The sequence below is a fragment of the Malus domestica genome, chromosome 02 (genome assembly GCF_042453785.1).
Source record: "Malus domestica chromosome 02, GDT2T_hap1".
Classification (NCBI taxonomy): Eukaryota; Viridiplantae; Streptophyta; class Magnoliopsida; order Rosales; family Rosaceae; genus Malus; species Malus domestica.
In genome coordinates, this window is record NC_091662.1 from 27,135,037 (window position 1) to 27,162,770 (window position 27,734).

A 27,734-nucleotide genomic window follows, 5' to 3' on the forward strand; every position below is an offset into this window, starting at 1 on the left:
CCAAATATCAACGTCGCGTGAAAGCTAAAACAAACGATCTTAAAATCTGAACATAAGAGATTTAACGTGGTTTGGTGCAAAGCCTATGTCCAAGGCAAAGCATGGTGAGAAATTTCACTAAACAAATAGAAGTTACAAAAGAGTGTTTAACTCTCACAACCCAAATCCCACAAATTAAAAACTCTAAACCAAACGAGTAGAGAACTCAAACAAAAGGAGAAGATTCTCTGAAATTGTTCTCTAACTCAAATTGATTCTCAACAAATTGCCAAACGAATGAGCCATGGATTTTTCCATTCATGATTCCAAACGGTGACCTTCATCCAAAACTGAATTAGAGAAAACTCTCTACACTAATGGTGAGGCACACAAAAAACACTAACCCTGAGGTTCCATTTATAGTGCATAGGACTTAGCTACAATGAGAATACTAATCCTAATTGGAAGTAAATCTAAATCCTATTCAAATAAGTAATTAACACAATCTCTCCACCAAGTAAGGAATCCAACCAAAACGTCAAATCCAAACTCAATTAGGACACCAAAAAGAAACGGACAACACAAACCCTATTTTTGCATTATCTTAACTTTGAGCCGTAACCCAACAGTAAGTGGTAGTTATCACGAAACAATAAACTTGAAGTAGACACGTGATACCGAAGTTCACGAAGAACAAATGTAAGCCACAAAGATTCGGCACAAGCAAGAGTCGGCACTTGAGCGGGGGGTTGTTTGGTGGAGCTCCAAGAGACATGATTTGGCCGATGAAATAGCAAGAAATCCGACACTCAGCCCAATCAGCATTAGAATACCTAAAATGATGATGAATACACTCAGCCCAATAAGCAGCGGCAAATCTATTAAGGGACCTGAGATGATGAATGATGATGAATGGTTTGAGACCAACCTCGATGCTGGGTGTTGGCGGATTCGTCGGGTTGATGTGGAAAACTAGAACCCAAACCAATCTCGTAGGTTCTAGGGAGATTATGTTGAAGTGGACTTCAACATGCAAAAGGTATGGGAAAGGAAATTAAATTGGTGGCTGAGATACAAACACAAGAATATGAGAGTTTAACTAAAACAGATAAACTAAACCTTGAAAATCTCTGAAATATCCTTCCAATTTTGAATCACAGTCGGAATCATCAAAACCTTGCAATATTGGCAGAAGGTTGAGGGGAAGGGGCTACTGAAAGTTGGAGCACAAGTTTTGATTGGAATCGGAGTTGAAGAACAAGTCAGGGAGGGAAGTGGTAAGAACGATTGGGCTTAAGATTAAATAAAATGTAATGGTTGGGCTTTTTTATGTTACGAAATACCCATGGCGTCCATTTAAAGTTCACAGTTACGGTTATGGGTAACCGTTTAGATGACCAAATGGTTATAGGTATAACCATTTATCCATGAAATTTAAATGAGTGGTTTATGGGTATTACACGAGGTTATAACGAGTATTCATCGGTCCTGATTCACCAAGTACTCTATCTCTACTGAAAAAAAAAAAAAAAAAAAATTCTTTCGAGGGTTACTTTGCATCAATAATATTCTCTTGAACCTGCAATGGAAATTCAATTGGACTTTTTTGTTTTTGCATTGCATGAGAGGAAGGAAACAGAGAATTGTTCGAATAAAACACTCTGTATCTGTATAAAAGAATTGGTCTTTCAAACTTAGAGGAAGTTTAAAACGCATTGAAATGAAGATGATCAAATTAACTACCCGCAGTTATAACGGGTATCCATATGGATTATAATGACTACTTTTTTCTTTTAGAAACTTTATTTTGTAATCAAATGAATTATAATTAAAGATTTGTTTCGATATAGCAGAAAAATATCGTTCATAAACTATTATTTCAATTATTGTTGAGTACTTAAATGATTCAAATAGGGAAATGCATGCTAAAATGTACCTATAACGGTGTTTAATTGTCAGAAAACAAAAATTATGACAAATTTTTCTTTTGTAATTTTCAAGTTGTTAAAAAAAACATGTAGACGGGTGAAAAAATAGGTAAATGAATAACAAAAGGATAAACGGGTTTAAAAACGGGTAAATGGGTAAACGGTTATGGTTAACCGTTTATAAACGGTTATGTGTACGGATATAACCGTTTATGTGATTACATAATGGGTAAACGACTATATGTGTATGAATATAAACGGTTATGGGTAAATAACCGTGGTTACCCGCCCATCATAACTATTGCCCATCCCTAGTTATGGGCTGTTTTGTAAGGTTTAATTTAGGATCCAGTTGGTATTTTGTTGCATGTGCTTTGCACGAGTTTGGGCACTTCCTTTATATTGTAACGGTCACTCACATATTTTAATGTATTATGAAATTTAGCCAATCCTTTTTTAGACATTTCTCCTCCTTCACCATTGTTACACAGTTATGGTCGAATCGGATTGGAAGGGTTTGATTGCTATTCTTTTATAAAGAGAGGTGGAGCGGCTAGGTTTGAGTATGCAAGAGAAGAAAGCAGGGTGGCGCTGGGCTCGAGGTGGGAGAGAGATTTTTGGAAGCTTTATTGGATTTGGATCTTCTCCGAGACAATTGGTCGGGATCCTCTGACCGGTGTATGTGGGCCGTTAGATTTATTCGCCGGCACTAATTATTCCTCTCCAAATAAGATGTCATTTATTCACCGGACTTCCTCAGGACAGGAGGGAAGATGGTATGTATTCTTCTTTTCCTATGAAGCATGGATACGGATACGGATACGGCGATACGATACGACACGACACGGCGATACGGAAAATCTCTAAAAATTAAGTTACGATACGCTATGGATACGGCAAATAAAAATGTATATAGCAACAAAAATATACATTTTAAAACATAATTCATCATTCAAATTCAAGTACATTTGAGTTGTTAGATAAGGAAAGTTCGAAATCTAATCCTCTTTATACAGTAGAAGAAGTGTGAGAGTCGTATTCATGGTTTTAATTAGAGGGAAGCTCTTTGTATTTAGCAAATTTCAATTATAGATGTCTCCTATTAATTTTCTCTTCCTCATTACATTTTTTTGAAAGTGTAAATGTATCTTAAAAGTAGGATACGTGTATCCTAAATGTAGGATACACATATCCATCATGTCAAATTCGTGTCCATCAACCAGGATACGTGTCAGACGAGTATCCGAGAGTATCAGGCAAGTATCGTATCTGATCAAGTATCGGATACGGGATACGGGACCAAACAGAAGTATCCGTGCATCATAGTTCTTTTCCAAATAAAAAGCATTTATTCTTTTTTTTTTGCTCAAGCCATTGATTCTTCTTCTTCTTTCAAATTAAAATGGCATTTTGCAACTCTTAGATAGCATATTCCATTTCAAAAGAAGAAAAAAGAAGGAAAAAAAAAATCGACAACCCCATAAAAGTGGAGAGAGGTCGTCTCACGTTCCATACTATGCTCGCTCTCCCTTCTTCTCGTCTTGTTCCTTCTCACCACTTTCCCAAAACCCATATCCAGAAAACTCACACACGCAACCCCACTAAATCCGGATCTACCTCACTAACAATGGCCTCCCTTTCATCAAATGCTCACCCGCTCGATAGGTATTTCTTTTATTTTCTTGCTTTTTTTTAAAAAATTATTTTTGATTCTGCAAAGCATAATTTTCTGCTGATGTTGTTATTTTTTTCATAAATGTGGTAACTTTTGTATGAATCAGTGTTTGTTAGAGTTTTCGTCGTATTGCATGGAAGTATAATTGTTGAGCAAAAATTATATCTTTAGAAGAGCATTGCTGTCCTTGTTCATTAGCTATGAACATTTTATGTCATGAAAATAATTTGAGTGATTTAGTTTGAATTCCGGTTTACAGGAATCGGCTTGATTGAGAATAGCATTGTTCTTATGAATTCCAATCTTGATTCTGAACAAGCAAACAAACAAAATTGTCAATTTGTTTCTTTTTTAATTTTGTTTGGGATGGTTGGCAAATTGCTTAGCTGAACAGGTTGCATCAGCCTTTTCGCTGGCGATTCACTAGACCTTTAATGTAAAGCTGTATGTGTTTGAACTCTTATTAACATTTGGAAACCCGCATACTAAGCGGAAATCCGCTCCTTGTCAACTTCAGGAAAAGTTCTGTTCTGTCTAACTAAAACCTTTCTTTTCCCCTTGCTTGTGGTTTGGGTTGGGGATTGGCGTCTTTCTAAGCGTTTAAAAGGTTTTCTGTCTCCGGTGGTTGATATAATAAGTGAAATTATTTAGGAAGTGAAATTATTTAGGACTTCAAATGGTAGGCATGGGGATCAATGGTTGATATAATGGACAGTTGAAAAAGTTCGATCCTTATCCTACCTTAACAAATATGTATATTCTTATTCGCTCAAAGGGTTCGACCCCTTCAGACATTGATCCTGGGACTAAGGGGATTTTGATTGCAAATCTATTTGCCGTGTGTGCACAGTGATACGTTTGAAAAGTTATTTGTCTTCTGTTGTTATCAGCTTTACTTTGCCAACTTAGTATACCTTAAACTCAAAAAAAGGCTAAGCGGGACAAAAGGCCGAAGCTCATAATCTTTCTTAGCACTGCGATAATTTTCTGCATCCTATAATATTCGTAGTTTTATTAAGAGATCTTTGTGTATGCATTTTGTGAAATGTTAAGACTCACCACAATTGGCAAGAAAGCTATAGTATCTTATCTAGCATTTAAAGATTTTTAACTGTGATATATGTTAACCTAAAGTAATGTTTACTTTTAGAACAAACTGTTGTGCTTCATTGGGCCGAACCACTAGACATAGCAACTTAGTTTCATCACCTTCATATACTTTCAACTTTTGTGACTGATTGCTTGCTTTAATCACCTTCTATTTTGTGATGACAGAAAATCTTCTCTAGCTTGTGTCGCACCTCTAGAAGCAATTCTATTTGATATTGATGGAACATTGTGTGATTCAGATCCCTTCCATTATTATGCTTTCCGTGAAATGCTTCAAGAAGTAGGCTTCTCTCTCTCATTCTCTCTCTCACATATGCACAAACACGGCATTTTTCTCCGAATCACACACTCTCTCTCACACATATGCACAAACACTGCACTTTTCTCCAACTCACTCTTTGGTGTACCACAGGTAGGTTTTAATGGTGGGGTTCCTATCACTGAGGAATTCTTCAGTGAGAAGATAGCTGGAGTTCATAATGAGTATCTTTGTAGTATCCTCTTTCCTGATTGGGATATCGAAAGAGCAAGACAGTTTTTGGTAGATAAGGAAGCCATGTTCCGAAGGTAACTTCAAAAATCTGTCAAGAAACTGCATGCTTGATATTAAATACATTTCGGGTATATGACACATTGGTATTATTTGTTAGACTTCTGTGGATGGAAGGAAACTATCTTAAACTGTATCAACTACAATCTTCGTTGACTAATAGGGAATTCTATTTCTGTATCAAGTTGTGGAATTATTTCTTTCAATTATAAAAGACCCTATCTCTTGTCTCAACTTGATTTACTGAGTGTGATGTTGCAGATTTATATCTGAAAAGATAGAACCTCTTAAGGGCCTCCCTAGGTTGCGCCAATGGATTGAAAAACCAGGCTTCAGAAGGGCTGCAGTAACAAATGCTACAAAACTAAATGCCGAGCTAATATTATCAAAGTTGAAGCTCACGGATTTCTTTGAAATTGTTGTTCTTGGAGAGGAATGCATACGAGCAAAACCATTTCCTGATCCTTACTTGACGGCTCTTGAAAAGCTTAACCTGTCAAACGAGCATGCTTTCATCTTTGAGGTTTGTCTCTCAGAACTTTGTGCTGTGCAATTAACAATAGCATTCGATCTTCAGTAAAATTTTGACATACATTGCGCTCATCTCTGCTCAACTTTTGGTTGTCAAGGATTCTGTTTTGGGAGTGAAGGCTGGAGTAGCAGCCGGAATGCCAGTAGTGGGTTTAGGCACAAGGAACCCCGAGGAAGCATTGATTAATGCGGGAGCCTCCTTTGTTATTAAAGATTTTGATGACCCAAAATTGTGGGAAGCACTGGAAGAGATTGTGAAGAAGGTGGAGTAACAACGCTTACAACTTGAAATGCAATGACAAGGAACAAGGATAAAGTAGCAAAAGGTGTAAGCTTCTAAATTTCTAAACAAATAACCATGCTGTACTTGTGTAGTATAGTGTTCTGGCACCGGGACATCCTACTGAAATATGGTGATCCTGCTCAATCTTAACTTCAAATCATGTTTTTGTTGTACGTTTGAAAGCTCAGTCAATAAAACCCGACCCCTATGATATTCGTATCGTTTTTAGTTTTATTTAAGAGATATATATTTCTTTTTTAGAGTTGATTTATAAAAACTTAGTGCCCTTTTAATGCCTATTTCGCTATTAGTATTTTTTTTTTGTTGGAGATGGAGGGAAAATACAAGAAAGAATTGTATGAAGTATGGGAAGGAAGGGTGGTGAGGGATGTGGAAGAAATGGATTTGCACGACCAGAAGAAAAAAAGGGAAATGCATATGAATATGCCCACTTTACATCACATTACCTCGCCAGATTTAGCCACATCTAAAAAGAAAGTTTAGCGACGGAAACGAAGCTGGGTGACAGATTTTGAGAACATTGTTGTGATTAACCGAAGAGAACGGATAAACACATATCTTTTTTAGCTTCTTATTCATTCTTGTGTTATCAAGTTTGTCTTTTCCATTAGATTTATCGGGGCTCGGAGAGATAATAAACTAGCGTCAAATTCCATAACTTAACGAATTATGCTAACTCAAGGGTTTGATTCCCTCCGACCATCACAGGGTGGCACAGTAGTCGGGAAACGAATTACAAATTTGTCTTTCACACAATACGTCTTTGGTTTGATTCTTGGCACTAGTGAATCATATGATGGTGGCTAGTGATAGGTTAAAATGCCTTTGTGAGTTTTTTCCAGCCCCTGGTAGGATAGATTGTCGTGGCAAAATCACCAACTAGTAGAGTGACATAACGTTTTAATTATTAGTCCAATTATGAAACATCGAATTACTGGGCATGTAAGTGTTTTATTTTTATGCACAAACGAAAGTGAATTTTAACAAAGTACCAAATATCAACGTCGCACGAAAGCTAAAACAAACAATCTTAAAATCTGAACACGAGATTTAACGTGGTTTGGTGCAAAGCCTATGCCCAGGGCGAAGCATGGTGAAGAATTTCACTAAACAAACAGAGGTTACAAAAGAGTGTTTAACTCTCACAACCCAAATCTCACAAATTACAAACCATAAACCAAACGAGTAGAGAACTCAAACAAACGAAGAAGATTCTCCCAAATTGTTCTCTAACTCAAATTAATTCTCAACAAATTGCTAAACGAATGAGCCATGAATTTTCCACTCATGATTCCAAACGGTGACCTTCATCCAAAACTGAATTAGAGAAAACTCTCTAAACTAATGGTAAGGCACACAAAATACGCTAACCCTGAGGTTCTATTTATAGTGCATAAGAGTTAGGTTACAATAAGAATACTAATCCTAATTGGAAGTAAATCTAAATCCTAATCACATAGGTAATTAACACAATCTCCCCACCAAGTAAAGAATCCAACCAAAACGTCAAATCCAAACCCAATTAGGACACAAAAAAGAAACAGACGACACAAACCTAATTTTTGCATCATCTTAACTTTGAGCCGTAACCCAACAGTAAGTGGTAGTTGTCACGAAACAATAAACTTGAAGTAGACACGTGATACCGAAGTTCACGAAGAACAAAGGTAAGCCACAAAGATTCGGCACAAGCAAAAGTCGGCAATTGAGCGGGTGGGTTGTTTGGTGGAGCTCCAAGAGACATGATTTGGCCGATGAAATAGCAAGAAATCCGACACTCAGCCCAATCAGCATTAGAATACCTAAAAAGCAAAGGAACCGTAAAATATTTTAAACAGCAATAGGATGCGTTTGGGAAGGCCGAGACATGAACTCTGAAATGATGATGAATGGTTTGAGACCAACCTCGATGCTGGGTGTTGGCGGAACCAATCTCGTAGGTTCTAGGGAGATTATGTTCAAGTGGACTTCAACATGCAAAAGGTGTGGGAAAGGAAATTAAATTGGTGGCTGAGATACAAACACAAGAATACGAGAGTTTAACTAAAACAGATAAACCAAACCTTGAAAATCTCTGAAATATCCTTCCAATTTTGAATCACAGTCGGAATCATTAAAACCTTGCAATGTTGGCAGAAGGTTGAGGGGAAGGGGCTACTGAAATATGGAGCACAAGTTTTGATTGGAATCGGAGTTGAAGAACAAGAAAGGGAGGAAAATGGTAAGAACGATTGGGCTTAAGATTAAATAAAATGTAATGGTTGGGCTTTTTTATGTCATGGGTGAGGATGAGCAAAATACTTATGGGTTTAAGTAACCGAGATTACCCGCTTATGTAAAATTCACAATTTCGATTATGAATAACTGTTTACCCGCATTTATAACGAGTATCCATCGGTCCTGATTCACCAGGTACTCTATTTCTACTGAAAAAAAAAAAAAATTCTTTCGAGGGTTACTTTGCATCAATAATATTCTCTTGAACCTGCAACGGAAATTAAATTGGACGTTTTTGGTTTTGTATTGCATGAGAGGAAGGAAACAGAGAATTGTTCAAATAAAACACTTTGTATCTGTATCGGTATAAAACAGAGAATTGTTTAAAATGCATTGAAAAGAAGATGATCAAATGAACTACCCGTGGTTATAATGGGTATCCATATGGATTATAATGACTAATTTTTGTTTTTAGAAGCTTTACTTTGTAATCATATGGATTATAATTAAAGACTTGCTTGGGTGTAGCAGAAAAATATCGTTCGTAAACTATTATTTCAATTATTGGAATTGTTTGAGTATTTAAATGATTAAAATAGGGAAATACAAACTAAAATGTACCTATAATAGTGTTTAATTGTCAGAAAATGAAAATTATGACAAGTTTTTCTTTTGTAATTTTCAAGTTGTTAAAAAAAAAACATGTAGACGGGTGAAAAAATAGGTAAATGGGTAAAAAAAAAAGGATAAACATGTTCAAAAACGGGTAAAATTATGGTTAAATGGGTAAACGGTTATGGTTAAATGGGCAAACGGCTATGGGTATAGTTAACCGTTTATAAACGGTTGTGGGTATAGATATAACTGTTTATACAATTACCCAACGGGTAAACGGTTATGCGGGTATGAATATAAACGATTATGAGTAAATAACCGCGGTTACCCGTCCACTATAACAGTTGCCTATCTCTAGTTATGGGCTGTTTTGTAAGGTTTAATTTAGGATCCAGTTGGTATTTTGTTGCACGTGCTTTGCACTAGTTTGGGCACTTCCTTTATGTTGTAACGGTCACTCACATATTTTAATGTATTATGAAATTTAGCCAATCCTTTTTTAGATATTTCTCCTCCTTCACCATTGTTGCAGAGTTATGGTCGAATCGGATTGGAAGGGTTTGATAGCTATTCTTTTATAAAGAGAGGTGGAGCGGCTAGGTTTGAGTATGCAAGAGATGAAAAATGGATAGCCGCTGGGCTCAAGGTGGAGAGATATTTTTAAAAGCTCTATCAACCCAAACCCCTCCTTGAAATCACTTTGTCTACCCCAAATCCCTCCTTGATATTCTGCTAGCCCACCCTCTCAACCCAACCGATTGAGACGGACAAACCACCCCAACCTCCTAAGGAGAAATGACCAAAAATGCCCACATTTGGTGGCCGTTGGATCTGGAATCAAGCGGCTAAAGGGTCATTTCACTACCGCACCCGGCCCAACATGCAACCCAACTGTGAAGAAAGGACCAATCCGGAAATGGATGATGACAAAAGGGTTGAATAAGTTCATATTGAAGTCTCATTTCATCGTAAAGATGAATAGTGCAATTTTTTTCCTACTTTAAATTAAAGTAATAATACTTTTATAAATTGAGCATGCTATCCACACACCTCTTTTTACTTCTCCCACATCATTTGTTATTTTCTATCTTTGATATTCTTCAATTCATCATATCCGACGGCTGAAAAATAAAAAAGTGTGAGAGAAGTAAAAAGGAGCGTGTGGATATCACATCCCTTATAAATATAGTTTCTCCAATATATTAACCACAACGCATTATTATGTTTAAGAAATAATTAAGTTATTTGTTATTGTTGTTATTATATTAATTTATGAAACACAATATATATAAACAAGCAAAGTAAAGTTGGGATGTGTTTGTGTCATACTTGACTAATCCCGAAACTAATGAGCACCGGTCAACGTTATACCATTAAGGACCCAGAAGAGTTTCCCTACAACCAGGAGGCCAATCATAGCACGATACGTGTCGACACCAGAAGCTAATCATAGCGCGACACGTGTCAACATCAGAAGCCAATCACAACACGACACGTGTCAATGTCAGAATGAAACTAGAATCTCTCTTCTATAAATAGAGATCATTCTCTCACAATATTTCCTAATGTCATTTGTACTAAATCATTCACTAGTACTCACTAAAGGTCACAATTAATGAGAACTCCTCTACTCCGTAGACGTAGCCAATCTGGGTGAACCATGTACATCTTGTGTTTGCTTCCATGTCCCTATTCATTTACATACTTATCCACACTAGTGACCGGAGCAATCTAGCGAAGGTCACAAACTTAACATTTTCTGTTGTACCAAAGTCCCCACTGATTTTGTGCATCAACATTTGACGCCGTCTGTGGGAATCGAACCCACGACCACGTGGTTAAAAATCGAAAAGGCACCACTCTCCGAATTTTGATAGCCAGACTCCCAACAGGATTACTTTCTCAAAAATCGAAGAGACACTGCTATTTGAATCTCAAGAGTCAGACTCCTAACAGGATTGCTTTCTCAAAAATCGAAGAGGCACCGTTCTCTGAATCTCGAGAGCCAGATCCCCGACATGATTGCTTGTTCGAAAACTGAAGAGGCACCGCTCTCCGAATTTCGAGAGCCAGATTTCCTTGGATAAAATTTGTCTGCAATCTTCACACGCAACATCAACTTTCCAGATACCACAGACCACTTTTTCAAAGCACTCTGACAAAGTTAAAACATGTGAAGCTTGCAGCTCCCACTACATTGCTATGACCAAGAAGGGTAAAGGAATATCATTATTACTTGCTCAAAAATCGAAGAGACACCGCCCTCCGAATCTCAAGAGCCAGACTCCCAACATGATTACTTTCTCAAAAATCAAAGAAACACCGTTCTTTGAATCTCAAGAGCTAGACTTCCAACAGAATTGCTTTCTCAAAAATCGAAGAGGCACCACTTTCCGAATTTCGAGAGCCAGATCCCCGACATGATTACTTGTTCGAAAACCGAAGAGGCATCGTTCTCCGAACTTCGAGAGCCAGATTTCCTTGGATAAAGCTTGTCTACAATCTTCACATGCAACATCAGCTTTCTAGATACCACATACCACTTTTTCAAAGTGCTCTGACAAAGTTAAAATACATCAAGCTTGCAGCTCCCACTACATTGCTACGACCAAGAAGGGTAAAGGAATATCATTACTACTTGTTGTTCGACATCCATCCTCCACGGACAGGCAGAATTGCAAAAATGCTCAACCCTTCCTCATATCTGAGAAGGCACTCCCAACTAAGCCTCTTGAAATACTCAGCTTTCTTCCCCCCCCAATAATACTTATGCAAACCAGCCACACCAGAGTAAGAGTATCTCATATCATCAGGGTCAAAAGCAAGAGTATCCCATATCATGCTTTTTCCCTGTCTTTTCATTTGCCCTTGTTCTTATCTGCAAGACAAGGAGAAAGAAAGCAATCAGTCAGCACTTGGAATCAAGCTTCCAGTCAGGAACTAACTGCCTGGAACCCCTTGCCTGATTACTTACCTAGCATTGCTCTCGAGTACTCATCTTCAACATCTTATGCTTCTAGAAAAGATATCACATCTGCCTGAGGAACAGATAGGGCAAGTGAGAAGGATACAAGGAAGCATGTGTAGACAAGAGCAACAGAACACATGCTGATTCATCTATTACTTCATCAACAGCAAAGTATCCCATATCATGAAGGTTGAACGCACTCTTGATTTGATGGACTTGTTTTGACCCTCAAATTCTTGAGTCGGCCTTATACTATGGAGGAAACCAGAAAACCTTCTAGCCCAGTTCAAGAATAAGCCTGTGGAAAGTTACTTCTTCAAAAGCAAAAGTATCTCATATCATATCTTCTCCATTTGCTTCTCCTTATCCTTGTTGTTGTTTACGACACAAGGAAAAGGAGAACAATCAACCGGAAGCCGAAGTCGAACCTCTGATCCAGGTTGCTTGCTTGGAAGTCTAATTACTTAACTTGTCTGTCACCTCTTTCGACAAATCTCCAAGCTTGGCGACTTGGGGGACTCCTACTATAGGGTTTTGTATCGCACTTGACCAAGCCCGAAACTACAAGTAAGCTTCAAGTGAAATTGATACATTACCTTGTGCATCTTCATTGGTTAAAGATACCACCCCTGGATGGAGGAAAAGTACTTCCAGAGAAGATGTCACATCTACGTATGAGACAAATAAGGCAAGTGAAAATGATACCACACTTCGGTATTTAGAAGTTTCGTGATTACTCAATGGCCTGGATTTTGCAAGTCCCCAACTGAGGAGCTTCCCTTACTCGGGAACTTAGGAGAGCACTGTTTGTACCATACTTGACCAATCTTGAAACTACTGAGCACCGGTCAACGTTATACCGTCAAGGACCCAGAAGAGTTTCCCTACAACCAGGAGGCCAATCACAGCGCGACACGTGTCGACATTAGAAGCCAATCATAGCGCGACACGTGTCAACATCAGAAGCCAATCACAACACGACACGCGTCAATGTCAGAATGAAACTAGAATCTCTCTTCTATAAATAGAGATCATTCTCTCACAATATTTCCTAATGTCATTTGTACTAATCATTCACTAGTACTCACTAAAGGAGAGTTTGAACCTATGTACTTGTGTAAACCCTTCACAATTAATGAGAACTCCTCTACTCCGTGGACGTAGCCAATATGGGTGAACCACGTACATCTTGTGTTTGCTTCCCTGTCCCTATCCATTTACATACTTATCTACACTAGTGACCAGAGCAATTTAGCGAAGGTCACAAACTTAATATTTTCTGTTGTACCAAAGTCCCCATTGATTTTGTGCATCAACATGATGATTCCCATATACAGTATACCATAGGAAAAATATTTTATGCATGTCCTATTGATGACTCAAAAAGTATCACGCAATTCTAATTATAAAAAGAAGTCACCAGAAACTCATTTGTTATTACAAGCTCGTGGGTAAAAAAGATATTTGTTATAGAGATTTTTTCGATATGATTTTATGAAATTTAAATATATATAAATATATAATATTTAGATTTGGAGACACATGTTTTTGTAAATTTCACTCTGTAATGTATTTCAACAATATTCAACTGTCAATTTTTATGTTTTAGCTCAAAAGTCATGTTTACAAAAAATAGCACAAATTTGAAATCATATGACTATTTTGAATTAAATTTAGTGTCTCTTTATAGAAATCCATATTCGTCATTTTGTCTACTTTTTGTAAAGATGATCTATAAATAATGTTCTAAAATACAGATAGTTTGTGTTTGTCTTCAAATCTTAACCCATGCATATCTATGCATATTTAAATTTAGGGAAATGAAACACTCTCGGTACTATTTACTTTTAACATTAAAGACATTTTAACCTTGAAAAATCACTCCTAGTACTATTCGTTTACACCTTTATTTTGTTATTTTCATTAAAACTAAAGTTTTTTTAGGGCTTTTTGTTTGTTTTCATTTAAATTTATATTGGCATTGCACACACACTACGTATGTGAATAATGGTGAAGTTTAATATTTTAAAGACGTTCTGGTTGACAAGGAAGTAGACCTGAGAATTTCTTGCACAATCTTATTAACCCGACACAAAATAATATGAAAATTAAATTTCAGTTCAACCTGTTAACGAGTCTAATCATTATTGGGTCACCCATTAGGAACCTGTTAACAAGTCGGGCTAGTATTGGGTGACCCGTTAAGAACTCGATAATATATTGTTTGCTATATCTAGACATTAGACATGAAATTTTTTTTCATGACCCATAACCCGGTATGCAATGATACGACCCGTTAGCAAATTAGTTCGTTGTCAGATCACCTATTAAGATAACAAGTTTAACACCAAACGACTCATTAAGATAACGGATATGACACAAAAACGACACGAACACAACAAACAAGATCTATTTAACAGATTTACGAGGAAGGTTGGGATAGAAGTATAGATATTTAAAAAATAATAAACAAAGGGGAAAGAGAGGGAGGCGTCTTATGTGAATTTGAGGATGGATGAAACTTAGGTTTTTTCATGTTCTTGGGCGTCTGCCAATCTTGAATGCCCCTTATCTTCTTTAGGTCCGTTTAGATGCCACCACGCTTAATGATGTACCCTAGAAACTTGATTCTCACTCGAGCAACCGACCACTTCTCTTGCTTCACAAACAACTGGTTGTCCTGTAGATTCTTGGAATTTGGAATAGTTTATAGAACAAATTTAGGAGTTTGGGTTGTTTTACCAGTCTCACAAACCAAATCGAAGATTGGTTTCTTTTTGGTGCCAAATGATGGGTCAGTATTGTACTACATATTTTACCCTAATCTTAGTTATAATTTAGTGGTTATTTTGTGAGAATTTTGATACTTTGATTTATATTCTTAATGTACGACATTCGACCACTTCTAGAGCAAAACATGATCAAACGGACGAATTTTAGAGTGGTTTTAATTGGAGGACGTTCATGTGTCTCTCAAAGTTTCAGATTTTTCTACTGAGTGGTTTATTTATGGCGATGAAATAAAAAAGCAGCGCGCAGTACGATCAAAGTGACATTTTGGGCTTATTTGGGCTTTTTGGCGTCCAAGATGATGTCTTTTGGGTTCGAGGCTTTCTGCAATTATGTTCGGGACATGTCAAGCTTTAATTCTAGTCATATTGGGCTTATTTTGGAGCCCTGAAGATCCAGAAACGTGGCTGTTTTGTGGCTGCGCAGATTTTGGGCGAATTTTACTAGTCAAGGATTATGTTTCATAATCTATTTTAATTTATTTGGTTTCCTAGTATTATTGTAAGACCTTTTCTAGGTAGGGTTTTATTTTCGAACAGTATAAATAAGGCTTTTTAGCCTTTAGGGTTTAGAGGAGAAAAGGAAGGAGGGGAGAAGAAAGGATGCACTACTTTAGAGAGCTTTTGGATTCAAGTTTATTTTCAAGGTGTTTTCTATCCTTGTTTTTAATAATATTTTGTTTTATGATTGCTAATAACTAATTTTCATTTGCTAGAGCGAGGCCACGAACTTTAGCAAGAATGTAGTTTCATTTCAATTTGCTTATGATATTATGCATGTAGGTTTTGAATTATTAATTACCGATGTAAACTATCTAATTGTCTTAATGCTTAGCTACCATTAGGATCTTTAGAAAAGTAATTTGATGCAATTTTGGTTGGAGGTCGGTCCCTGGAATTGGCGAAGGCTTCTTGTGGTTAATTTGTGCAAATTCACTTAGGATGAATTCCACGTCTTAAGGGTTGTATAGTTTTTCAAAATGTTTCACAAAGCTTAATGAGTCATGCATGTTTAGATTTGATATGAATACCACAGACAGATTGCATGTTTAATATACGCTATATGTTGGGGGTCCAAGTAGGCATATATTAGGAAAACCTAACCTTCAAAATATGCATGTGTAATTCATAAGTAATTGGAAGAACTACATAGGATTGTTAAGGTGACGATGAAACCTAGGCTTTTATATTTTAATTTTCAACAACCTTTTTCTTTTGGTTTATTTTATTTTGTCACTTTATTTAATTATTTTCTATTAAATCTGTTTTTATTATTTGAAATCACAAAATCAACTTTTTCTCAAACTTTTTTTTATATAATTAATGAAATTTGATTTAACATCGATTATTCATTCAATCCCTGAGGAGAATGACCTTGCTAGAGCTATCATACTACAATTATTTTAGTGTTTTTATGCCTACTTTTGCTGGTTGTAAAAATCCCTCTCACCAAACTAGCAAAGGTTTCATGCTACCTCTAGAAGAGCCGCACCACTGTGGTAAGCAATGTGATCGATAGGTGGACCGGAAGTTCTTACTCTAGAGGTACTAAGAAATTCTTAAGGTTCTTGAGAAGAGGAAGACTTTGCGCAACAAAAAGAAACTTCTTCCAAGCTCTCAAAGCCAACCAATCTTTTATTTTGGTTGGCGAGCCTGGTAGCGGTAAAATCACTCAAATTCCTAAATTTATTTTGGAAAGTATTCCATAAACCTGCAGCACAAACAATTGCTACTTGTGAAGAAAAATATTTGCTCAAGCGAGAATCAAGTTTCTAAGCCACATCCTTTGGTCCTTGTGTCAATTAACGTTTTTGAAGTGAGAGTTGGAGCATTAGTTTTCGACTGGTGTTGCAATCGAACACAATATTTTTTAGACTGAATGACCGAATCCACCCTCGTGATAACAGTTTTAAGTTCAAGTACAAATGAAACCTTGAACCTGTCTAATCATAACATCTCAACCGTAGCATAAGTACAAAAAGTACAAAAAGTAGATGGAAATGGATTGAAAAAGCCTTGAAAGTCTCGAACCTAGTTTTGTTGTCTTAAACCCATGTGTTTTCCCATTGTCTTGACTTCCAACTTAGACTGGGAACCTTTGGGAGTTGTGTAGATGTTTCCATACCTTCCAAAACTTTGCAACTTGAATGAAAAGTATCGGAGAACTCAAACTTGAGTCGGAGCTCTGAGTTGCTCCGAGTTGGATGCTCAAAACTCAACCATTTTAGAATCGGTTCGTACGGATGAACTCGTGGGAATGAGAGGAGTACAATGGTGGCGGTTTAAGGTCCGATCTGTGAGATTTGATTATGGTGTTTAGTTGTTGCATAGAGGAGAGACACACAACGTGAAAGAGAGAAAATGAGAAGAATAGAGAAAGAGAGAGGGAGAGAGGGACAAGACTTCTGATTGGCCAAAAAGAAAGGGGAGTGTCTGATTGGGGGAGAAAATGTGGGAAGTGAAATAATTGGTTGGTGAGGGAGAGCAGGTCAGGGGACAGATTTAAAGAAAGAAGTGATAAGATTTGGTGCACTTTCAGATTACACAATTAGGCATTCGTAATAACAAGTACAATTTAATTACGATAATAAGAAAAATAAATTAAAAGTCAAATAACTACGTCCATATCAATTTGCCAACAAGGGCACAATTTTCATTTTACACACCCAGGATTGAAATTACATGGAAAATTAGGGAGGGTCGTCACAACCTACCCCCTAAAGAAAATTTTGTCCTCGAAATTTCAACACAACTGAAAATCATAATTAAAGAACAGACGTGGATAAAGGTCTCGCATACACTCTTCTATCTCCCAGGTAGCTTCCTCCACATAGTGGTTTCTCCATAAGACTTTCACCATACGAACAGTTTTGTTTCTGAGAACTTTCTCTTTCTAGTAAAGAATCGTCACTGGAACCTCATCAAAAGTCAAATATGGGTTAATCTCTAATGGCTGAAGAGGAATTTGTAGCATGGACATGTGGAACACATTATGCACTCTTGACAATTCTGGAGGTAGATCAAGTTGGTAAGCAACTTCACCAACTCACTTAATGATCTGATATGGTCCTAAGTAACGAGGACTTAGCTTTCTTTTCTTCCCAAAACGTACAACACCTTTCCAGGGTGACAAATTTAAGAATACCCAATCTCCAACCTTATATATTATGTTCATCAAATGTCTGTCTGCTATACTCTTTTGTCGATCCTGTGCTGCATTTAGGTTATCCTTTATCAATTAAATATTCTGAGTTGTCTCATTTACAATTTCAGGGCCCACCAAAACTCTTTTGCCGACCTCGGACCAATAACGGTATCCCATACAGTGCCTTAAATGGTGACATACCAATGCTGGAGTGAAAGTTGTTGTTGTAGGCGAATTCTATCAAAGGTAAGCACTTATGCCATTCGTCTCCGAATTGCAGGACTAAAGATCTCAACATGTCTTCCAACATCTGGATAGTTCACTCGGATTGTCTGTCAATCTGAGGATGAGAGGTGGTGCTGTAGAGTAACTTCGAACCTAGAGCTTCTTGAAAAGCTACCCAAAATTTCAAAGTAAATCTGGGGTCCCGATCAGAAATAATATTAATTGGAACATCATGATACTTGACAATTTCAGAGATGAAAAGTTCGGCCAACTGACTTAGAGGGTAGTTTTCACGAACAGCTAGGAAATTCGTTAACTTGGTAAGCCGATCTACAATCACCCAGATACTGTCATAGCCAATATGTGTACAAGGCAGCTTGTACACGAAATCCATGGTGATATCTTCCCATTTCCACTAGGGTATGGGAAGTGGTTGTAGCAACCCGAATGGTTTCTTTCTTTCTTTCTGCTTTGACCTGCTGACAGACCAGACAACGATTCACGTACTTCGTAATTTCTCTTTTCATTTTTGGCCACCAGTAGAAAGGTCGGATAGTATGATACATTTTAGTACTCCTGGGATGCATCACATAAGTTGAGATATGTGTCTTATCGAGTATTTCTTTCTTCAGTTATTCCACATTCGATACATATATTCGATCGCCTTGCATAAGCATACCATCAGGCCTTCAAATCGTGAGATCTCCCCTACTGCCGTTCAACACCACTTGCTTTAACTCCTGGGATTTTGAGTTATTCATCTGAGCCTTGAGAACACGATCCAATAAAACTGGTCTGACTTGAATGTTGGCTAGTAGGGGTCCCTGATGATTCACTCCCAAAACCGCTCTAGTAGATCTTAGGTCGGTCAGAAGAGGAATACGACATGCATAAAGAGGATTAAGTCGACCGTGAGATTTCCTGCTGAGAGCATCTGCTATAGTATTCGCATGACGATGGTGATATTCAATAGAGTAGTCATAATCGGTGATCAATTCCATCCATCTACGCTGTCAGAGATTAAGTTCTTTCTGAGTAAAGATATAATTTAGGCTTTTGTGGTCAGTGAAGATTTAACATGTTTCCCCATAAAGATAGTGTCACCAAATTTTTAGAGCAAAAACAATAGCGGCTAATTCAAGATCATGAGTAGGGTAGTTCATTTCATAGGGTTTTAACTGTCCCAAAGCATATGCAATCACCTTTCCATGCTGCATCAGCACACAGCCCAGACCATTCAGAAAGGCGTCACTGTAGATCTCAAAATTCCCATTGTTATCGGGAAGTGCCAAAACAGGCACATGAGAGAAACAATACTTCAACTGTTGAAAACTTCGTTCATAATCATCACTTCATTCAAATTTAACTCCATTCCTGGTCAACCTTGTCAGAGGTAGTGCTATGGCCAATAAGTCTTTCACAAAGCGTCGATAGTAGCCAGCAAGACCAAGAAAACTCTGTACTTTAGTGATAGTTTGTGGTTATTCCTAGTTTTCCACTGCTGCTACTTTCTGAGGATCCACAAGAATACCCTAAGCTGATATCACATGTCCCAAGAATGACACTTGATCCAGCCAGAACTGGCATTTACTGAATTTAGTGTACAATTGATTCTCTTTTAGCTTCTTCAAAACCAGACGTAAATGTCTAACATGGTCATCCTCGCTCTTAGAATACACCAGAATGTCATCGATGAAGACAATTACAAACCTGTCAAGGTACGGACGGAATACCCGATTCATCCGGTCCATAAAAGTTGTTGGAGCATTAGTTAACCTGAATGGCATCACAAGAAACTCATAATGACCATATCGAGTTCGGAAGGCTATTTTCGGAACATCATCTCTTCTGATCTTTAACTGGTAATAACTGAACCTTAGATTGAGTTTCGAGAAAACACAAGCACCACAAAGTTGATAAAAAGATCATCAATATGAGACAACGGATAACGATTTTTAATCGTCACCCGATTTAGCTGTCTGTAATCGATACATAGCCTTAACGTTCCGTCTTTCTTCCTCACAAACAAGACTGAAGCTCCCCAAGGGGAAATGCTCGGCTGAATAAACCCCTTATCAACAAGTTCTTGCAATTGGGCTTTTAATTCCTTCAACTTCGTAGGAGCCATATGATAATGAGTTAGAGAAATAGGGTCGGTACTTGGAATTAGGTCGATGGTGAACTCCACTCCATGATTCGGTGGTAGGCCAGATAAATCATCAGGAAATACATCAGAAAAGTGTCTAACTACCTAAACATCTTCCACACGAGCATGAGTATCTTTAGTCATCACTACTTGAGCTAAGTAGCCTTGACAACCCTACCTCAACATTCGCTTCGCCCTCATGGCAGAGATAACTCCATGTTTCAAACCACTATGTTTGCCGACAAAAGTCATAATAGGCATGCCTGGTCGATGGAAATTAACAATTTTATGGCGACAATTCAACATGGCATAATTGTAATCTAACCAATCCATGCCCAAGATAACATCGAAGTCAACGATATCCAAGGGAACAAGATTAGCTAGCATTAGTACGTCCTCGATAAGAATGGAACATCCTCGATACTCCCAACTAACATAACAAATTTCACCCCTAGGCATCGAGAACTCTAGATCATAACCGAGGTGAGTGGGGTGAGGGTGAGTCTTTTGAGCAAGCATATGGGAAATAACAGAGTGAGTAGCACCTGAATCAATTAAAATTCTAGCAAAGTGGCCTAGAACATTCAACGTACCCATGATTAAATCGGGATTACTCTGAGCATCATGTATGGTGATGTTGTTGACGCGACCCTGCACTTGCTTTCTGCCTCCATGACCTCTATTTGCCTGATTCTGATTGCCAGGTTCTTGATTACCTCGACCCTGATTGGTTTGGTTAGTCTGCCTACCCGAACTGCCACTGCTAGAAGCTACATCAAGATTTTGGTACTATCTTCCAGATACCATTGTGTTCCGCCACCCTAGTAGGGTGTTGTGAACACGAAAAATTCCTGAAACGAAAGAGACAAGAACAACGTGCACAAACAAATATTTGTATTTGATGATTTTGGGTTACAATCTCTCTCTATTTTGATCCTTTGATTCGATCTCCGTAAGGTGTTGATTTATGGATATTTGATTGATCCAAGGGGCCGTCGAGGCTTGATCTTGGATGAACTGTTGGAAGTTTCTTCAAGGGGCCGTGGGCTTGATCTTTGAAGATGGATTTGAGCGGATCTTCAAGGAGCCGTTGGGGCTTGATCTCGAGGATGAGTGTTTCTTCAAGGGCCGTTGAGGCTTAATCTTGAATAACGGTGATGAGCGGATCTTCAAGGGCTTTTGGGCTTGATCTTGAAAAACAGTGATGAACGGATCTTCAAGGGCTTTTAGGCTTGATCTTGAAGAATGGTGGCTTGTTGATCCAAGGGCCGTCGGGGCTTGATCTTGGAAGAACGATGAACGAAGAACACTTTCTTCAAAGGCCGTCGGGGCTTGATCTTGAATTGGTGGATGATTGTTGATCCAAAGGGCCGTTGGGGCTTGATCTTGGAGGATGGATTTGAGCGAAGAACGAAGAACGAAGAACACTTTCTTCAAGGGCCGTCGGGGCTTGATCTTGAAGGAGGATTTGATGAAGAACGAAAAGGGCTTTCTTGATCCTTCGGGATTTGCTTGAGAGCTTCGGAGTTTCAGAGCTTCAGAGCTTCAAGGTGTAATATGAATTCCCCCCCTCAAATGAATGAATTAGCCTTCTATTTATAGAAATTTCCAAGGCCTAATTTTGAATATAATATTCCAGATGAAATAAGTCATTTATGCCAGGTGTTGATACGTGTCCTGTTTGATGACTTTTCCAACTTATTTCGATTTTTTGTTTAGACACACGCTACGTGTAAAATTTATGTAATACATGAGCGTTGAAACTTTGATTTATCGGTCAACATTTATTTACCGAAATTTCGATGTCTACAAATGCCCCCACTTCAAGGCGCGTCGTATACATGTGCTTGTCACGTGTAGGAGATGCGTTTTGAAGTCCCTTAATGTAGATGTCGATCCAAGGGCCGTCGAGGCTTGATCTTGAATTGGGCTGGAGATTTCTTTAAGGGCCGTTAAGGCTTGATCTTGAATTGGGTTGGAGATTTCTTCAAGGGCCATCGAGGCTTGATCTTGAAGGTTGAAATTGGACCACAAGGAGCTTCATGTAGTAGATGATCTTTGGCTTTGGTAGTGGATGAATCAGCACGTATTTTGTTGCGCTTGTTGACTTTCCACATCTTTGATCTTGAACTGGGTTGGAGGATTTTCTGGATTCGTCCAATTGTTGATTTTCCACAGCTTATTCTTGAACTGGATTTGATTCAAATATGGTGGACGCTTGATCTTGAATTTGGCCGGAAACTTCTTCAAAGGCCGTTGAGGCTTGATTCTTGAAGGTTGACTCGAACACATGGCAAGCAGGCACAAGGTGAAGGTGACGGCTTGTTGCTTTGTTCAATCTTTCTAATTCACACCTGAGTAGTTTGGTCAACGGTATGATCTTCAAGATTGATGGGTTCTTCTTCCAGTTGGTGACTTGATCTTTAAGGATTTGATTCAAGGGTGGTGAATCGGCACATGCAGTCCACAATGCCTAGTAAGTCGACCCAAGAATTTGAGGGTCAAAATGAGTTCACATGTTTGCATATGATGATTTAAAGGAGCTTGGAATTGCATTGACATGGCTAGCTCACACATGGCTTTTCAACGTTTTGTTTAAAGGAAATTTGGTTAACTATTGGATGATGTTTTGAGCTCTTGTTACTTACTTCTTGGCAATGTATTTCATGGTTGGAACTTAGATATGAAATCGAATTGAGAAATTGGCTACTAAGTTGTTGAGTCTAGTCTTAGTTGAGTGGTTTTGTTTTGTGTTTTGTTTTACTAGAGGACTAGCAAAAATGTAAGTTTGGGGGTATTTGATCACTCATATATTTCATGCATTTATACCATCCATTTCTAAAGTCTTTGTGATGTTTTTGTGTTAAAATTGTGGCATTTTACCTTACCTTGTGTTAATGTACAGTTAATTTTGTTTTAGGATTAATTTCAAACAAAATGGGCTGAAAAGAAAATAAAAGACACTGAGCAACAGAAATAAATGGGACGGAAAGGAAAGCACGGCATGGAAGACATGGAATGGTGGAAGGAATAAGAAAATAATGAAATGAGAAAATGATGGGCTTGGTGCTTTGAATTGTCATTGCCCTTTGGCTAAAGGCAACGGACAAAGAAGAGAAAAGCAAAGGGGCACTTCAGATACAACATAAAAAAAGAAAGCATAAAATCATGATGAATGATTAACATACAGCAGCAAATGCATGAAGGAGGACACGGAATGAGTGGCAAGCAGAAAAGAAAAATAAAAGAATAAGAGGTGGGGGAGAGACCAAGAGAAATGAGAGGAGCAGAAAATAAAAGAAGACGACTGACAGCGCAGAAAGATAGAAGCACAAAGGCAGGGAAGATAGACACGGGGACAGAAGAGAGAGTAAGGCAGGTGGAAGAATAAAAAAGACAAGGGCAGACACGGGCAGAAGATGGGAGGAACAAAAAGAAAGAATAAAATAGGCAGAAAGAGAGGATAATAGATGAGGAGAAAGAGAGAAGTGGACGGACAGCGCGGAGAAGAATAAAAAAGGAAATATAAAGGAAGCAGACTACAAAAGAGAGAGTGGGACGTGAGAAGAAGTAAGCACAGAGAGACACAGTGACTGACGGTGCAGAAAGACACGGCAGGAGAGGAAGAAGAAGCTTCACTCTATTTTTCTTGGTTTTATCTTCTCAAACCCATGTTTTACTTTTGGTTTAATTTGAGAATAATGTGTAACTATTTTTTAGTAGTTAGGGGCTGTTTTGAAGCCCCGAATATGATTGCAAGTTTGTTGTGATATTTTGTTTGAATGACTTTTATGAAAGGATGAAAATTGTTTCACTACTTATGTCATTGATAAATTCTTTATGTGTTTCTATGGATGCATACATAGTGAGCATATCTAGGATTTTAATGCTATGAATATATGTTTGTCTGCCCTTGTTGAATGATGACCTACATATGTTCTAGAGTAGCACTTGTTAATTGTGGTTAACATGTGAACCGATTTCTAGGATAAGTAAGACAACGCCAGTACTTACGATGCCTTGTGATGACTCAAACTCTTTTTATTCTTAATGATTTCTACTTGTTAAATCTATGAACACGTCATTCTAGATTGCATGTTAGGAACTAAGTTAAGTTGAAAACACCATTCTCTTAACATACTACGTAAGAAAGAGTACTAGGTTGTGTTCTAACATTGAGCCAACTTGAGCATCTTCATCCGGAAATAAAAGGAATTTGAATGAAACATAACATGTTTGCATGATTATTTGGTGGTGGATAACAATTCCCCCTAACTCGTTTTCTTAACTTGTGAATTAAAATCTATTGGTATTATTTAAAACTTGTTGAGGTCCTGTTTTGTCCGATTTAATTTAAATAGAAAATCAACTCCAAAAATCCCAAAAATTTGTGTGAGCATAGCTTGGTGTGTCTAGTTTATGTGTATAAAATTTTGTTGCATTTGGATAAGTGTAAGTTAGTCTAATAATTATTGTTCGGTGGCTGGTCAGTAGAGACAGCCACCCCGTTTTTGTGACATTTTAAGTATTTTGATAAAACAATCTTCTGCGCGAAAGACCCTTATTTTCATATGCTACAGTCGACAAATTTTAGTGTTAACAAGGAAAATTAATAGGATATTTGTGTGCTACTTTGTGGTGTGCTTTTATACCTACCAAATTTTGGCGCCGTGTCGCCGGGGATTGTTATTTCTGATTGCTTATATTTTATTTTTATTATTTTTATTTTTTATTTTTATTTTTATTTACTTTTATTATTTTCTATTTCTTGTATACTTAGTGTTTTTGGTTTTGGGTTTATTTCAGGTAATTTTTGTAGTATATGCATACTCGAAAGTCTAAGAGCATTGATCTAGCTTCCTACGATCCAGAGATTGAACGAAAATTTTGAAAGCTTCAGAGAAAAATCAAGCAAAAGTGTGCATCGGTGTCTTTACCACCATCTTCTCCACCACATTTAAGTTCGGAAGAGGATGAGGAACCACAAGAAGGCATGGCTGATAACCGTACATGAGGGAGTTGGCAATGCCAAATACGGATCAACAACCATTGTGCATTACATATCCAAATACAGGAGGAGGATTTGAGCTTAGGTCCGGCATGATTCACTACTTGCCTAAGTTCCATGGCTTCTCAACAGAGAATGCCAACAAGCATCTCATGGAGTTTCACGTGGTATGCTCAGGAATGAGACCAGCAAATGTGGATGAGGAGCAAGTCAAGTTGAGGGCATTCCCATTTACATTAGAAGCTAAGGCAAAGGAGTGGCTTTACAATTTACCTTCGGGATCAATGAACACATGGAACCAGGTGAAGCAAGCATTCTTGGAGCAATATTTTCCGGCCACAAAAGCTGCAAGCATAAGGAAAGACATATGTGCAATCCGACAACAACATGGAGAGCCTTTTGGAGATTACTATGAGCGGTTCACACATTTGGTTGCATCTTGTCCTAACCATCAGATTTCAGAGCATCTTTTAATACAGTATTTTTATGAGAGATTGTATGGTACTGATCGTGTAATGCTTGATGCAGCAAGTGGAGGAGCATTCATGGACAAGACGCCTACTAATGCTAAGGCATTGCTAAAGAACATTGCTGGCAACACACGACAATTTGGAGGGAGAGATGAGCTACCTTTTAAGAAAGTTAACGAGGTAAGTGCTAATTTTAGTATTGAATTACAATTAGCTAACTTGACTAATCTTGTGCAACAGGTTATTGTGGCTCTAAAACAGGTGTGTGGTGTATGTTCAATGATGGGACATGTCACAGACATGTGCCCTTCGTTGATGGATCAAGGTGGTCTTGAGCAAGCTAATGCATTAGGAGGATTTCAAGGGCAACAAAGGCAAAAGTATGATCCCTATTCCAACAACTATAATGCAGGATGGCGCGATCATCCACACTTAAAGTGGAACAATCAAGACAATGGACAATAATCTGTTCCCAACAACTATAACCGTCCGCCTGGCTTCTTTCAAGCAAGACCGCAGGCACCATTTCAGCCTCAACAACAACAAGCTCCAAGTAAGTCTCTTGAGGATTTAATTGCTTCTTTAGCTAACTCTACTCAATCTCATCAACAGAAAACAGACAAAGCAATTGAAAACCTTGAGCGCCAAATGAGTCAGTTAGCAAGTTTGATGGGGCAACAACACCAACCAGGAAGGTTGCCTAGCCAAACCGTGGTGAATCCAAATGCGGAGCAGATGAATGTTGTAACTTTAAAGAGTGGAAAAGAAGTTTTTGAGCAAGATGAGGCTTCAACAGAAACTGAAAAGTCTCCTAAAGATACAGAATTGAACAAAAAAGATTCTGATAAGGTAAGTAAAGAAGTTCAAAATTCATTTAACTCATGTGCCCCTATTCCTTTTCCTCGTAGGTTTATGAAGTCTAAGAAAGAGCAAACTGATAAGGAAATCTTGGATACTTTCCGGAAAGTCCAAGTGAACTTACCTCTTTTAGATGCCATAAAACAAGTGCCCAAGTATGCAAAGTTCCTTAAAGAGCTTTGTACGAACAAGAGGAGATTCAATGATCAAGAAACTGTGGCATTAAGCGAGGAAGTATCAGCTGTTTTGCAGAGAAAGCTGCCACCGAAGTTGAAAGATGCCGGTAGCTTTACCATTCCATGTGTAATTGGAGGCAAAGAGTTTGGGAGAGCATTGTGTGATTTGGGGGCATCCATCAATCTGATGCCATATTCAGTGTATGAGTCATTGAACCTTGGAGACTTGCAGGAAACAAAGGTAGTAATCCAGTTGGCAGATCGTTCAAATAGATATCCCAAAGGCCTATTGGAGGATGTACTTGTGCAAGTGAATGAACTCATTTTTCCCGCTGACTTTTTTATTCTTGAGATGGAACATGATCCTATGTCTACTGCACTTCCTCTTATATTGGGAAGACCATTCCTTAGAACAACACGGACGAAGATTGATGTCTACGATGGTACCTTAACTATGGAAATTGAGGGTGAAAGCGTCAAGTTCAGAATCTTCAATGCTATGAGGTATCCTAGTGAATTAGAATCTTGTTTGTCTATTGATGTGTTTGACTATATTGTGCAGGATTGTTTTAATGAAGGTGTGGAACAAGATAATTTAGAGAAGGCATTAGTGCATAGCATTACACATGAAAATTTTAACTATTCAGAGCACAGTGAAGAAGAATTAATCCAAACATTGGCCTCTCTTGAGTCTCTTTCACCAATTCGTGGTAAGTGTTCTTCCTATTTTATTTCTCTTCCTACTTCTAACGAAAAAACTCTTCCTTCTGTGATTCAGGCACCCAAATTGGAGCTTAAACCAATTCCTGAACATTTGAAGTATGCATTTTTGGGAGAGGATGAAACATTACCAGTCATCATATCGTCACAACTGACAGCAGAAGAGGGGGAGAAACTGATCCGGGTACTGAAGGATCACAAAACTGCCATAGCTTGGAGCATTGCAGATATCAAAGGTATAAATCCAACTACATGCATGCATAGGATTCTGTTGGAGGAAGGTGCAAAACCAACAAGGGAAGCTCAACGCCGTTTAAACC

At 38.0% G+C, this 27,734-nt stretch overlaps 1 protein-coding gene and 2 long non-coding RNA genes across 3 annotated transcripts; 1 reads left to right on the top strand and 2 right to left on the bottom strand.

Annotated features, from left to right (window-relative positions):
• Positions 1-233: 233 nt before the first annotated feature.
• Positions 234-1,268, bottom strand: LOC114821410 (uncharacterized). Its single transcript, XR_003768750.2, has 2 exons — positions 908-1,268; positions 234-812 (listed from the first exon to the last, which is right to left on the bottom strand). It is a non-coding gene; the product is annotated as an uncharacterized lncRNA (long non-coding RNA).
• A 1,975-nt stretch (positions 1,269-3,243) lies between these two features.
• LOC103407120 (haloacid dehalogenase-like hydrolase domain-containing protein Sgpp) lies at positions 3,244-6,269 on the top strand. Its single transcript, XM_029093502.2, has 5 exons — positions 3,244-3,572; positions 4,858-4,972; positions 5,105-5,259; positions 5,504-5,765; positions 5,872-6,269. The coding sequence occupies exons 1-5, from the start codon at positions 3,424-3,426 to the stop codon at positions 6,043-6,045; spliced, it is 855 nt and encodes a 284-aa protein (XP_028949335.2). The 5' UTR covers positions 3,244-3,423; the 3' UTR covers positions 6,046-6,269.
• Positions 6,270-7,126: 857 nt separating this feature from the next.
• Positions 7,127-8,362, bottom strand: LOC114821414 (uncharacterized). Its single transcript, XR_003768761.2, has 3 exons — positions 8,141-8,362; positions 7,983-8,044; positions 7,127-7,879 (listed from the first exon to the last, which is right to left on the bottom strand). It is a non-coding gene; the product is annotated as an uncharacterized lncRNA (long non-coding RNA).
• Positions 8,363-27,734: the final 19,372 nt, after the last annotated feature.

Coding starts and splice junctions, on each gene's coding strand:
- LOC103407120 (XM_029093502.2), top strand. CDS start 3,424: ATGCTCGCTCTCCCTTCTTCTCGTCTTGTTCCTTCTCACCACTTTCCC. Junction 3,573..4,857: donor AATGCTCACCCGCTCGATAG/GTATTTCTTTTA, acceptor TTGTGATGACAG/AAAATCTTCTCTAGCTTGTG. Junction 4,973..5,104: donor TCCGTGAAATGCTTCAAGAA/GTAGGCTTCTCT, acceptor GGTGTACCACAG/GTAGGTTTTAATGGTGGGGT.